This window comes from Bactrocera dorsalis, chromosome 4 (genome assembly GCF_023373825.1).
Source record: "Bactrocera dorsalis isolate Fly_Bdor chromosome 4, ASM2337382v1, whole genome shotgun sequence".
Classification (NCBI taxonomy): Eukaryota; Metazoa; Arthropoda; class Insecta; order Diptera; family Tephritidae; genus Bactrocera; species Bactrocera dorsalis.
Genome location: NC_064306.1, coordinates 73,094,988 through 73,109,877, shown reverse-complemented (window position 1 = coordinate 73,109,877; position 14,890 = coordinate 73,094,988). Strand labels below are relative to the sequence as shown.

The following is a 14,890-nucleotide window of genomic DNA, read 5'->3' as shown; positions in this document are numbered from 1 at the left end:
TGGATATTATGTTTTGTTCGGCAAATGCTTGATTTTTTGTTCTTCAAATTTTTGTTGCTTTTTTCTTTCCAAAAACCTCAAATTTGCTCTCATCGCTAAAAAGAACGTTATTCCAAAACGGAATGTCCTTCCACTCATACTTTTTAGCAAAATTTAAACGCTTTTTCTCGTTGGTTTTTGTAATTAAGGCTTTTTCCGCGGTACTCTTCCATGGAGGCCATTTGCATGTAACGCGCGGCGGATTGTACTGGCACTAACAGCTATCCTTGACGTTTCCAAAATATTTTTCGATAATTTTACCGCACTTTCAGAAGGATTTATCTTTACACTTCGTACAACAGACCTAACATCAGCACATATGTATGTAAAGATTTACCTCCTTCCATTTAGTAGGCGAAAGTGATGGACCTTTCAAAGCGTTTAGCTGCTGAGCAAGCTCGATCTACAGCTCTTCCAAACATTTGGGTCGCGTGGGATCGTTTTTGTAGAGCTTCATTTCAGGGTGAAGCTCTAGAAATGCTAAATAGCATTCAACTTGCTCTTTTGTTGTGCGCAATGATTCTGGAAATGTAACAATTAATTATATTCAAGTAAAATAATATAACAGCAAATATTTAATTTAACGTTTACTTATCTTTGTTTTCCATTTTAAATGTATTAACAATTCACTTAAAGACATCATGCTATGTTTTCGTCTCAAAAATTGTCTCTAACTTCTCAAATTTAGAGACTTGAGACTGTCTCACATTGCAAAATCGCATGGTAAGGCTCATTTAGCCACTGCTGACCTCATAGCTCAATATGTTATTCATATTCTAGTTTGTATTGTTTTGTATCATTTACATTGATTTTTGCAATAGTAAATGAATGGTCTCATATTACAAATTTATTGATTTCCGGTTGTTCTATGCATTTCATTAAGAAATTCAGCAAATGTATCGTTTTTAATGTTTGTTGATGGGTTATTCATATAAATTAACAAAACTTTTTATGAAACGTTAGTTCTCGTTTATTGTCACTTTTAGATTGCCTCTTTAACTTAAATCAAATCTAAGCTAAGTTGAGTTGCTGATATCGCTGGCGTCGATAAAGCTGAAGCGAAAATTGCTGAGCGCGAATTCTGTAGAATTCGGCAACAGCGGAAGTGATCGCTGGGAATATAATTTTTGCTGTAGGAAGTCGTGCAGACGCAAAGTCAGCATTTCTTGTAATTGGACAATTTCGTTGTTAACTTATACGAGTATGTAACTCTTGCGACATAGGTAAGTGTTGGGTTGCCGCTGCTGGCCGCAGTGGCTGGCCAACGAATTTATGCATCATCAGAATGTTGCAATGTAAACAAAGTGCATTGCACCAGCCTTGCATTAAATTTGGTTGTGATTCACATTAACAAAAACGATCGCTCCAATACAGATATTGTAGTTTAGAGAAAGTATAGAAATCTATGGAAATTGACAATTTACCTTTGGAGAATGTGATTCATTGATTGATCTTTTAAAGGGTTACTTTTGCGGTAAAAGCATAACATGATGTTAACAGTATTTCGTTTTTTATGATTTCCGACCTTGGTAACCCCTGCGTTTGCGGTGGTGTGGGAGTTTCTAAACCCATCTGTATAAACAAACTTCCATTGTTTTTAAGAAGGGTTGGTTCTATCATCTCAATGCCTTGGCTAACAATAATTTAAAATAAATGTTCTTCTAAGTCCAATTCTACCGAAATTTCGGTGCCAGAACTCTGTTGGTGCAGTTGGAATAGTATTCCCTGGCACTGGTGGTCTAATTATAGTATTTATAGTTTTAAAATTTAAAGAGTATTCATGAATCATAACGCAATTTTTCAATTCATATAATTTTAAGAAATCTATTATTTTTGAAAATAATAATTTTAATTTTATGTTAGCTTAAGCTATTATTGTAAACATTTTGAGTGTCAAGAGACAAATTTTAAATGCTCACATAAACAAAAACAACTACACTAACAAATGGAAATCAAAAATAAATTATGTAATTTTCTAACAATCATCCTCCCTTTACTTACTAAAATCTCGAAACAACCAGTAAGTAAAAATATGACGAACGAAAGTTGAAAAATAAAATTAAAAAAAAAAAAAAAATGATAACAGGACAATATTCAAATTTATTTTAAGACTAGATTTCTAAGTTCTTATTAATAACGATGTTTTATTGTAAAACCGACCAAACTAGTTCCTTTTAATATTAAAATTTTTGTATAATAATACCTTTTCTAATATATGTACTTGAATATGTAAATATTGTATATAAAAAGAAGCGAAATATGACAAAAAAAAAATAAAGCAGATATATGTAATATACACCTATATATGGTACAATATAAATACTTGTTTTATTTCGATAGGGGTATTCTCTTGCTCTAGCAAAACCCTTGCACGGTGCTAGAATAGCATATATTTCCCCTTGGTGCACCGGCACAACAACAAACACACGCAGAAAATTATTTGCAATGGCTGTAAAATATGTCAGACCAAAACCCATGAACATATATTTGCGTGCAATGTCACGCAAAAATATAATTGCAACCCTGTTTTAGCCGTAATTTTACATAAAGACATATTACGTTGCTAATTTGTTGAGGAAGGTAAGTTTTAAACAGATTTGTTACAGTTTTTTTGTTAAAAATGTATGCAGAAGGTGTGCCAACTCACAATAGCCATGCATAATAGTCATTCACAATAAATTGACCGAATTAGCCGTTCATATATCACTAGATTCTGCAATGGGTGCTCTGGTGCCCTTGTATATTTCGGTATAGTACTTTTGCAATCTGAAATCTTGCAAGTGCAAGCGAATACCCCTGATACATTGTTTTATTACCCGGCTGCAACTTTTTTAAGGGCCCATTAACACTATGCTCACATTAAATCGAACGGTAGTTTGCAAAATGAAATGTCTGCGAAGAACAGTACGCTCACAAATTAAAATTCCTTAGAATTACCACGGTAATAGTGCACCTATTTCAAGGCAGTTTTTTTCTGAAGTAAGATTTTTACCTGAAACCACTGTTTGCACCTTCTGGTTTAACCGTCAAATCACCCGTGGAGAAATGATTGTAGCAAATGGCTAACCTAACTACTTATACAGAAAATATCTGTGTGAACGTGGCATTACGCGAATAACTGGTAGAAAGCAACCCCTGGAGTTTCGCCTTAATAGAAAGCATTTCAGCATTTATTACGATTTTGAAAACATAAGGAATGTCAATTTTGTTATTTCTTTTTTTGACAATTGGTTTGAAGTCTAGCGAAACGTCAAAAATGCAAAGGAGTAATAGGTACACAAAAATTTTCGCTGAATTCGCAATAGTGAACAAATTGTAATAAGCCTTTTGTAAACCGTAAAAAGACGAATATAGATAAATACTTTAAGAGAATTAGCAGTGATCAACCAGCGCCATGGCGGAGCATTCGTTCCTTGGCACTTGGGAGGTGAGTAAATCAGGAGCAAATATTTAATTCTATGCGCAAATTTATGTACAATATATTTTTTCAGATCGTTTCTTGTACATTTGAGCTTAAAAAGGAAATCTCTGGTTTGGAGGGGTAAACTTTGAATTTTAAATATTAAGTAATTATTACATTACCGCTCCTTCGTTTTTAGGATTAAATTTCGCTTAGATGATACGAATGATATAACCTGGTATAATGATTTGGTTAATCCGCTTCCTGAATCAAAAGACTGTGCCACTTGCTGCGATTCGGCGAGTGTCTTATTTAGTTGTGAAACATTCGATGTGAACGAAACGAATCCACGTTTAGTATTCGGCGCGTTTGCGGGACATAGCATAGAATTTAGGGTAAGAGTGTGTTTCACATAACCAAGATTCCTAATAAGGTTATTGTTATACAGACTAACACTTTAACACCGACTGATACGCTAATTTTGGATTGTGAGAACTGGTATGCATTGGAATGCAAGCGACTGAAAGAATGTCATGCAGCTGGCCAAGAGCGAGAATACTCCTTTGCAGAGGCGTTGCAAGAGTCGTACTTCACGGATGTGATTATCAAAAGCTCGGATGGTTTTGATGTAGGCAAATTCCCTGCAGTCATATTTAAGTTGCGGGCCTTATTTCGTTTGGTTTTTATTTCGCTTGGTTGACTATTGAGTTTACATTTATGTTCAAAGGTCTCTTAATTTTTATGAAATAGTTGACTTATGTGTAAACTAATAATGTTTATATCTAACCGATTTTTTTTAGTTCCACGTACATTCATCTGTATTACGACTAAGTGGTTTCGACTGCAGCATGTGTGTCCAGTACAACGGCCCTGCACTCTCTCAGCATGCAAATTCTTGCAAAGCCCATGATATATCGCACCAACAGCAATATCAAAAGGCGCAGAAATGCCAAACGAGTGATGGCGTCAGTGCTATATTGGGGACATCAAACCCAATTAAAATCTCAGTCACACTACCCATTTCTAATGTGCAAAACTATGATGATAACCAGGTGTCTTTACCGCGACTCAATATCTCTCCAATTTACCTGCAACCACCAACTGAACATACAAATTCTATTTGTAATAGTGGTTTAATTGCCAATCGCGGTGCACACCTGTCAAATTCCTTTAATTGTCTTACAACTAGCAATATTGGAGTGGGTCATGACAAAAATGCAGCCCTTGGTGAAATGGGCGGTATGCGCCGTTTTCCACCAACATCAAGTTCAGATTCACATCTTGAAACACAGTCCCACTGCAAAAATATATTTAATTTTTGCCAAGACTTTCTACAGCAGCCGACAGAGACAACTACTGTGTGCAACACTCGTCGTCCGCCCTTATCACCATACCGTGTACGCAGTCCTTCGCCTTTTCCTAGTTCAATGGATACACCGCCTTCTTCACCACTAACACCAGTTGCAGTACTCTACAATTTGCCAAACTTTCTACTGATACCAGTGTTGCATTGGCTGTACGCGGAATCCTTGATGCCCGATATGGATGAAAATGCCTGTGAGAAATTAATAAATTTTGCGGAGACCCAGCCATCTCTTACGAAAATGGTGGAGCCGACGAGAAAGTATCTTAAGCTCATAAAGCTGAAGAAATGTAAGGTTTTTTTAATTAGTTGTACGTACACAAAAGTAATTGTCACTTATTTGCAGTTGTGGTAAACACTCTGATGGATTCGCATGCCGTGCTCAACCATATAATACAAGCAATCAACCCAGTTACGATATTACACGAACCCGCCTCACTCTATGCGACTTTTAAAGACTGCTTGAGGGAGTCTGCAATCGGTAGGCTATTGTTGTTCCTTATTTTAACATAATTACATTTGATTCCGCTTCCTTCAGGATGTGCCAAGGTGTTGCAGTTCTGTAATATTTTCATTCGAGACGCCTCGGATATATCGCGCTACCAGAAAAACGAAATCATCAAATACGTGCGCACACGTATTCCGATTTTTATGTCGCAGATTCATCAACTCCTGCGAAATATTTTGAATGTTTTCACGAGTCTAACGGCAGAAGAAAAGGCGGAATTAGTGAATTATTTAGTACCTGAAGTAAGTTTTCAAGAGCCGCAGGGAAATTATAAAGTGCACACATAATAAGTAAACCTGTATATTCTTAGATCGAATCTGCACTAGTAATATTAACTGATGTCGTTGAGGAAATAAAAAACTCTTTGGAAAAAATGTGTAAAGTGAGTAGACAACAATTGTTTTTTAAATAAAAATTTTGTGTAAAATTTTCGCTCACAGGATATCAATTGTTCACACTTGGATTTAACGGCGCGACAGCACACAGATAGCGCACTTGCAATACAAACACAAAACAATGCTTTCATCAGTGCAAATGTGGGCTTAGAAGACAACGGGGCACCGTTGTTCAGTCCGCCACCCATGTCACCAAGGCCACGACGTGGCCCACCCGTGGGCTTGACACTTTACGATAATCCAACAGACAAGAAACGCCTAATGACAGCGGAAAATGATTTAAAATTTGTTTTGTATATGTATGAAGTACGAAAGATGCGTGATATTTATGGGCGGATCGCCACGGCACTCGAAATTATTAGGGACAAAAAGTTAGTTCTGAACCATAGCAATAGACACCATTTAAATGAGAAAATCTCTATATTTTTAGAACGTCGTTCTGCGAAATGGACTTTTTAAGTAAACGGAGCACGATAAATCAAAATTTGGAACAGCTGATCATAGACATACCCGCATACATTTTGATTATGGAAAATCTTTCTGATCGAGTTGACGAAAAATTGGGTTGGAAAGAATTCAAATTCTGTTTTAAACTGGCGACAAGCCAAATCGTAAGCATGTTTAAGCACAATGCGAAAGTCTTAATAATGAAGAGCTACCTTGGTATATTTCAGAACGGCGTGATTGTTAAGCTGCTCGACCACAAGTCTGCGTTACGTGACTCCATTAGCAATGTAAGTGGTTTAATAAAATTCTTGAATTCCGTTTTACTATACGACGCTTTTGCCCACATTGTAGGTATGCAAGCGCGTGCAAAAGCACGAATTCACGGAATCCTTAATTGAACTCGGACTTTTGGAAGCTTCCAACATACTTGAGCATGAATTAAAGCTACCAGAGTTGGACAACAACATGGATGCTGCATCTGACGATTTCGCTATGGAACGTCGACGCTCATATGACTACAAAAATGTTAAGGTAAGCGTTTTCTGGAGTTATCTCTTTGAATATATTGCATTCGAAATGTTCTACTTACTGAGTAGTTGAATCTAACGAAACATCTGTGTGAGCCGCCCATTGCCGCCAATAGCAATTTATCGAAGAACGCTTTGCGTCTGCTGCACTCAGCCCAACTGGCGGACATGGAATTTGAGGTGCACACCTACACGGAAAGTAGCACTCAGTTGCCTGGCATATCGATTTTGAACAAGGATTGTTTTGAAGTGATCCAATCACCACATCCGGTGCAATTACAGCGGCCACCAACCCAAGTGCACACATTTCGCGCGCATAGAGTGATTGTTTCAGCGCGTTGCGAGTGGTTCAAAAAAGCGCTACTATCCGGCATGCAGGAGAGCATCAAGAGGCAAGTATATCTAATGCATATAAATGCACATGTTGTCTAGATGAGAGGGACGTTAATTAATGGGGTTACTCATTGCAGAAAAATCATCATAACTGACACTTCGCCCGTGATCTTTCGCCGCTTATTGCTCTACATCTATGGCGCACCTATTGATAAAACGGTAGGAGCCGAGCAAATTTGCGAATTAATGCTCCTTGCTGATCGTTATTCAATTTGTGACTTGAAGGTAATAGAAACCAATTGCAAAAACTTATAAAACAAATAATATTTTCAATTGCCAGGAGCTGTGCGAGAATACACTGAACTCACTGGTTGACGAAGATTCGGTGCTTTGCTTGTTGGGCATTGCGGATCGATACATGGCCACCGCTTTGAAGTCGAATTGCCTATCGTTCCTATCGCAGCATGCGAATGTCACAAAGCAGGAAATGTTCAAGGAGTTACCACAGACTTTACAGGTAAAACCGGTGAATTTTGTTTTTGATTCAAAGTATTAAATATTCATGCTTTCCCCTTACACAGTTGGAGGTCATGGATTTGGTGCATTGGTATGGACGGGTTTCTGAGCCCTGGAGTGATGGCTTCAAGTCGCGTAGCGGTTCGCGTCACAGCTTAAAGAGCCCATCAAAGCCGCGCTCAAGGTCTCGGAAATCCTCACCTTCTTATATATGACGCTGACCGCGGAGCTCTATGTCGTAAAAAAAACAATTTTTGCTGTTAGAGAGGCATGCACAACCAGCAATAAAGGACACTTTTCAGACTGAAAAAGAAAAAACGATGGGGCCAGAGTAAATTGGTGTCACGGGTGTTTTAATTATGCATTCCAAGAGCAAACAAACAGAAATAATGTTAAGTTGTGACTCGCTACGTTTTGTCAGACACAAGATTCGTTTTGCTAAAGTTAAAAACATTGTTTATCTGAAATTTATAGGCTACCTAGTAATGCTGCAAGTGCACGCAAAGCAAACAATTTCTCAATGTAATCATACTCAAACATTGGATTGGACACAACTCCAATAATATTATACTTAATACGTGGTGTACTCTCCAATTTGCCGTTCGCATATTCTTGCTGATGTTAGCGGTACTTGTAGTTAGGTGTAATTCAAAAGGCTATTGTGTTGTGTTACAGATTTTCGAAATGTTAACTTATTTATAACTAGCATAGTCTACTTTTTAAACTATATAGTGAAGCTATGGTACTGATACATATCCTTGTTGCGTACTTGTACATTTGTTAAATATTATATTCTCTGAACGAACTTTTATCTGTGTTGAAATTAAGTATTGTAAGCGGTTGATTTAGACAAATTTACCATTTTGAAAATGTTTAGATAACGTGTTGTGGTAAGTGTAAAAGAAATTTATAGTGAATTTTGTGGGGAACAAACATATTTTTATTATGCAAATTTTCAAGCTGTTTAACATAAATAAACTCGTATTTACATGTATTTTCTAGTTGTAATCAAAATATGTATTAATTAAGTATGATTAGCGAATATTTTCGAAGAAAAGGCGGTAACTGGATCTCCAAGAAATTCCAAGACAAATCTTGCTGCAAATGATTTACGACAATTTCAATGTACAAGTAATCATTATGCTAGTGGATAATATTCACTTAATATGTTTATTGTTGTCTTTTAATCCTTTGAACAAACAAAATATACTGTCTATTTAAAATGAATCTTTGTTTTTTTTTTCTGTTGAATAATGGCAAAAATCCCAATATTAAAAATATAACCTCACTTTTTTCACAGCTGTTCACAAATTTGTTGATGTAGGGTGGATAATTCACGAAAAACGCCTCTTTAGAAGTCAACGTTGCAACTTCAATTCAGAAACACATATTCTCTTCATTTGAACGGTATGTCCTCAGCTTTGTTGTAATCGGCTCAACTATTTCGATATCGTCAATCAGTTCCAACATTTCATCAGTCCAGCTTATCACATTCTGATCACTGGTTTATTACTTATTAGGAGAATAAGTTTCGGTTTAACAGGCGTTCAGTAGAATCTTCGGGTCGTTCCGATCTTGACAGGATTAAATCGGAATGTCGTAAGATATCGATGACAGCTAACTTAACGCTTCCCTCCAGCAGGATCTGAATATTCTTTACAACAACCATAACATACTTGTTTTGTGTTGTGTCAAAGACACCATTTTAAATAAATTAACGGATGTACATACATACATATGTACAAATAAAGATGCACACAGTTGGCATACACATGCCTTAAGTCTGTCTACTTGGCAAAATACATTACATAGTACCTCAAGCTAAACCCAGTAGTAAAAGTTTGAAGTAGCAGGAAATTAGCTATAATACCCTTAACAAATACAAAGGACTCCTTACACGAACTTTGATTGGTCAGTTTGTACGGCGGCTATTTGTATGGTGGTCCAATATCGGCCGTTCCAACAAATGACAAATGATATACACATGTCTCAAAAACTGAGGGACTAATTAGTTCGTATGTATACAGACGGACGGGCGGACGTCAACTTAGCTCGGCATCATTTATGTTAAGGGGTTACATGGGTTTCGAAAAATAAATTTTTTATTGTCTTATTAAAATCTACAGCATCTCTAGAATATTGCCCTAAATCTTCAAGTTGTCCGAGTAATAGTTTCCGAGATACAGCCTTGAGAACTTGTGTCTTTAAACGCGTTTTTCTCAAAACTGTATGTTTGAAGTCGGTTGGCAAGATTTCTCGAGAAGTGCTCTCGTCATGAAATTTTACACAGGCCTTGAGATACAATTCTTAAAGACTCGGACTTGGGAAAAACTTAATATTCCATACCCTACTAGGCACACAAAAATATGATGATAAATTGTAACTCCTCTACTTAGGAAGTGGCAGTCAGTGCTCGTATTCATAAAATACCCAATAACTCTTTATGTGAATACCCTTTAAATTTTTCGAGTCATTTTAAAAGAGACGCCAAAATCGGATGAAAAGTGAATTGTGCGTCTTCAGCGCTGAAACATTTTTGCTGCGGGGTTCGTACTTGTATGTTATAAGCCTGTGCCTATGCATGCAATCACCTGTTCGGGCTTTTGTGCTTAGCTCTTGGGACGGGGGTGGTCGGCCCCACTTCACTGTGTTGCCAGCATTTCTCGTGTGTTGCACCTTCAGTGTTCGTTTGTTCGTCCGTTTTGTTGTTGATTATCTCGCTTGATGATACTCATTGTTGTTTGAGGTGGCTGTTGATGCATGAGTGTTTGTTGATGCTGTTATGTTGGCTTGTTGTTGAACGCAAATCTACATGCGACCCCAAAAAGGAGCTGGCCGCGAAAATAGATGTTCTATTTCTAATATATTTTAAAGGTTGTAAATCGACAATCAAATGAAAATAAAAAATACAAATTTATTATTTTTTTTAATAAACGATTACTACTCGAAGAGCAAGGGGAAATAAGAAAATTAGTAACAACATTTTATCCCTACTGGGCATGTTCATTTCCAGAGACATGTTCTTGCTTTCGCTGTTGTTGTGAAAGTTATGTTTTCTTTCTGATGACTGATACTTATCCATTATTTCCACTTCATCGTGAATTGAGGGTAATACGTGCTTTCAGACAACTTTATTATTTCATACATATTTCGCTTTTCTGTTGTACTTGGCGCAGTGTGCATTAAATTCCAGTTGCAGGGCTCGTGGTTGTTGCAGTTAAGTTCTTTCTTTCGCCAAAGAATGGACCGCATGCCATTAGAGTAAATTTAACACCTTGGTGAAAGTTTAACTGAAGGTCACCCCAAGAGTATGGGTCCCTAAAAAATTCTATAGAGGAAGTGCGGCAAAGGCCACTCAAGTGGCTAATGACTTTCGTTAAGAGAAAAACTAATCAAATACGAAGTCTTAGTTGTTGTTGTTTTAACGGTTATCAGTCCCCGTTAGGATGGTGAGGGTTATCTATGTTGTCGTCGACGTCATCTAACGGGAGGCCTAGAAAACGTGCTGTTTCGACGGGGTCGGACCAAAGGGAAAAGGGTGTTAGTTGGGTGGGTAGTTGGTAGGGCATGCAAAGGGATGGTCAGTGTTATGCGGAGACTCGTTGCATGCATGACATACATTGGGTATGTCAGGGTCTATTCTGTATAAGTAGGAGTTTAAGCTGCTACAATATCCACAACGAAGTTGCGCTAATACGGGCTCGGCTACAATTCCCACGACAGCCGGTTCTACGCACCGGAATTGACTCGACTCGACCTAACCCTGTTTGGATCGGTGAGTGTTAATACGAAGTCTTAGTAATAATCCCTGGAAACCTAAAATAATATACTCGTACTAATCAACTTCTTCTTCTTCTTTACTGGCGTAGACACCGCTTACGCGATTATAGCCGAGTCAACAACAGCGCGCCAGTCGTTTCTTCTCTTCGCTACGTGGCGCCAATTGGATATTCCAAGCGAGGCCAGGTCCTTCTCCACTTGGTCCTTCCAACGGAGTGGAGGTCTTCCTCTTCCTCTGCTTCCCGCGGCGGGTACTGCGTCGAATACTTTCAGAGCTGGAGTGTTTTCATCCATCCGGACAACATGACCTAGCCAGCGTAGCCGCTGTCTTTTAATTCGCTGAACTATGTCAATGTCGTCGTATATCTCGTACAGCTCATCGTTCCATCGAATGCGATATTCGCCGTGGCCAACGCGCAAAGGACCATAAATCTTTCGCAGAACTTTTCTCTCGAAAACTCGCAACGTCGACTCATCGGTTGTTGTCATCGTCCAAGCCTCTGCACCATATAGCAGGACGGGAATTATGAGCGTCTTATAGAGTTTGGTTTTTGTTCGTCGAGAGAGGACTTTTAATCAACTAAGTGTTTAAAAAAAAATGAGCCTCTTGCCTGTTTTTAATACAGCTTGTTTCTGCACCATTATCGATTATGACTTGGGATCCTCAGATACAGTACAGTGCGCATCGCTTGGCTCGAAGGAACGTAAACGTTGGACCGATGTGAATGCAGACGCTACGTCGCGACGATCTGTGTCATTCCAAACCCTATCCAAATGAATAACGCAATTGAATTCTTATCTTCTTTGTAATGATATGGATCTATCCAACACACTGTTCAATACGTTTTATTCACTTGTGGGCTTGCTAATTAAGGAACGTCTTGAAGTTTATATACAATTATAAAAGTTAATATATATATTTTATCCATGACAGCCATACGAGAGCGCTACCAAAGATTCAGTTTTAAGAGTTCATAGAATGAATTGACGAAACTAACCGAAACTTTTTTATTGTGATCATTCCACCCTTTCGGCTCATATGATTAATTAGAGAGTATGAATTGCTTCAACATGTTACTATGAAAAAGCGTTATTATAGTCCCCTTCTGAGTTATTGACCTATGACGAAAACAGTATTGTAAAAAAATTGTGAAGCAAACAAAAATTAACACAAACAAAAAAGTGTACGATACGATACAAAAAAGACGTGTACAAAATTTCAAATCGATATTTCAATAACTAAGAGACAGCTCGCGTATATACAGGCGGAGAGACGCACATGGCAATATCAATTCAGTTCGTCACGCTGATCATTTAAATACATACATACATATTCCATATTTTATGGGTTATCCGACGGTTACTCCTGGCAAACTTCCCGCAAACTAACCCTGCTTGGGGTATAAAAATAATCATGAAAAAGTGATTCCGAAATGCAAACATATTTCAAATATTCGTTGTACTTGCGATCGCATCTGCTGGTGAAAGCTTTTTATTGGCTCTAAAAAGTTAATTGTTTATAAATTTACAACACAGAGCTCATACCTGGCGAAGGTAAACAATACAAAAATTAACGGAAAACTCCGAATTGGGCAGGCCTGCACAATTTTGACATTCACCGCGACGGCGCGATGGAGGTGTAAACGGCAGAAGCAGAAGTAATAAAACACAAACGCGAAGATAGTGAAACCGAGCAAAATTGCCGAATTGCGTTGATAAACAAACCGTGAAAGTGGGAGCTCTCATTATATGACACACACACACAAATGTAGGTGAAGAGACGCATTACTCAAAAGTGCTTCTGCAGCCAGCAACGTTGTAATACAGCTTTGTAGGGACGCTTGCGATTGTGGGTGCTCTACACACGAATATACACATATACACCCTGTTGGGCATGTGTAAGTCGACGCATAGTGTTTGTCGTGCGAAGGCCGCTAGCAGCGCTGGAAGCAAGAGCGGAGAGAAAGCTGAGCAGCCGCCCTAAATGAAAACGACGCCATAGCAATTCTCTAGTTGGTTCTTACTCTCCAGTTTTCGTTTCAGTCTTCCAGTCACATTTAGTCACATTTAGCACTTTCGCGATAGATACAAAATACCTATGTATGTATGTGTATGTGCAGATAAATAAATAATATGTATGTGTGGAGCTGCATATCATACAAATTTTCGCCACCAGAGCGGAAAAGTCCCAGAGCACACTGGAATGCGGTGTATACAAATTGACGAGAGAGCCACATCCGAACAGACGAGCGACGGTCGGGCGCTATAGCGGAGTTGACGATAGCGCCAAAGAGGAAAATAGAAATTTTCCAACTCAGCAGACAAGGCTCTGACTTTCGTTCGTGCGGCGGACGTCCTTGTCCTGCGTCGTGTGTGCCGTGAGTGGACGCCTTGATGTTGTACAAGGAAAAACTAGCCAAGCAGCAAATAAAAGTTGCAGTATTTTCTAAACAATAATTCTCAAAAATCGAATCGTAAAAAGAAGAATTCTAATATACCAAAAGTGCAAATAAAAGGAAAAGTGCAAAAAGTACTATAAAATGAAAACTGTGTGAAAGGTGAGAAAAGTGCTGGGCCAATGAAGTCGTGAAAAAACGCCGAATTTTGCAGCCCAGCGTTCACCTTGTGGGGGAGGGCAACAGAGGCGGCGGCTGGCGCGGCAGCAGCGCGCTTACTGCAGAGAATCGACGAGTTTCTTTTGCCTCTGTTTCGCCGTTTCACTGTTTCGGGTTTGTTTGTATTATGCGATGTGTGAAAATACGTGCGTTAATAAGAAATCGCGAAAATACACTAGGCAGGCAGGAAAGTGTGGCACAAAAAACAAAGTCTAGAAATACGTAAACAAAACGTGAAATAAATGCTTTGAAGCAGGAAGGTGAATTTTCTAACGCCTTTGAGGGATTTTCAGTGAGTTTTAAATTTTCGTGGAAATGTGCCTTAGGCCCATACGGGGACGGTGTCAAGGGCGAAGACGGGGCGAAGTTAGCAACGTAAACGGTGGACCGAAGTGACTGCAGACGCTACGTCGATCTGTGCCCCTCCGAACTCTATCCAAATGTATAACGCAAATGAAATCGTATCTTGTTTGAAATGCTGTGGATATGCGAAATCTACCCAAAACGAGTGCGAGTGTATGCGTGCTAATTAAGTCACGGCTAATGCTTAAATATTTTCGCCTCGCACATCAGCATAATTTCACAAAAGATGTTAGTGCGAGCAAGCAAAACTCTCTAATTTCATGATATTCAAAGCTTTGCAGCTGAAATGTGAATGTATGCCGTGAAGTTATGTTGCTCACACTCCATTTGCTTACTTTGTGTAGTTGCCTACGCCCGCTGCCGCGCGGACTGCCCCAACTGAGGTTGAGGCACTCGGCAAGGTCGAATTCGTAATTTTTTCATTTGCTCAAAATTTTGCGCATTTCATTCAGATGAAGTGCAAACACAGTCGTGGGAGCTTCCTTTACACTAAGGTTCGCGAGTGCTCTGGGGTTTACATAGGTGCCATGCCAATCAGCTGAGCTGGTGGGTTGTACAACGACAATATTGGTGGTGCATACCAACAGCAACGACTTTTTGCCAG

At 38.7% G+C, this 14,890-nt stretch overlaps 2 protein-coding genes across 5 annotated transcripts in view; both read left to right on the top strand.

Moving 5' to 3' along the window:
- LOC105232950 (uncharacterized) overlaps window positions 1-8,755 on the top strand; it is a 249,592-nt gene extending 240,837 nt beyond the window's left edge. For 2 of the 4 annotated variants that reach the window (XM_049455344.1, XM_049455343.1), the window contains 12 exons: window positions 4,240-5,092; window positions 5,149-5,283; window positions 5,341-5,552; window positions 5,621-5,692; window positions 5,751-6,076; window positions 6,136-6,316; window positions 6,380-6,439; window positions 6,504-6,683; window positions 6,749-7,071; window positions 7,150-7,297; window positions 7,353-7,529; window positions 7,594-8,755. In XM_049455344.1, the coding sequence (XP_049311301.1) occupies window positions 4,288-5,092; window positions 5,149-5,283; window positions 5,341-5,552; window positions 5,621-5,692; window positions 5,751-6,076; window positions 6,136-6,316; window positions 6,380-6,439; window positions 6,504-6,683; window positions 6,749-7,071; window positions 7,150-7,297; window positions 7,353-7,529; window positions 7,594-7,743 (2,769 nt within the window). In that variant the 5' untranslated portion in view covers window positions 4,240-4,287 and the 3' untranslated portion in view covers window positions 7,744-8,755. Of the gene's footprint in view, window positions 1-3,232; window positions 3,467-3,530; window positions 3,581-3,638; window positions 3,835-3,887; window positions 4,167-4,239; window positions 5,093-5,148; window positions 5,284-5,340; window positions 5,553-5,620; window positions 5,693-5,750; window positions 6,077-6,135; window positions 6,317-6,379; window positions 6,440-6,503; window positions 6,684-6,748; window positions 7,072-7,149; window positions 7,298-7,352; window positions 7,530-7,593 lie in introns of those variants that run through there. The other 2 variants (XM_011214862.4, XM_011214863.4) reach the window with 2 other exon arrangements.
- A 4,847-nt stretch (window positions 8,756-13,602) lies between these two features.
- The window catches only part of LOC105232949 (uncharacterized), a 44,778-nt gene continuing 43,490 nt past the window's right edge, over window positions 13,603-14,890 (top strand). The window contains exon 1 of the mRNA XM_019992731.3: window positions 13,603-13,866. The gene's annotated coding sequence lies outside the window, so the exon portion shown is untranslated. The remainder of the gene's footprint in view (window positions 13,867-14,890) is intronic.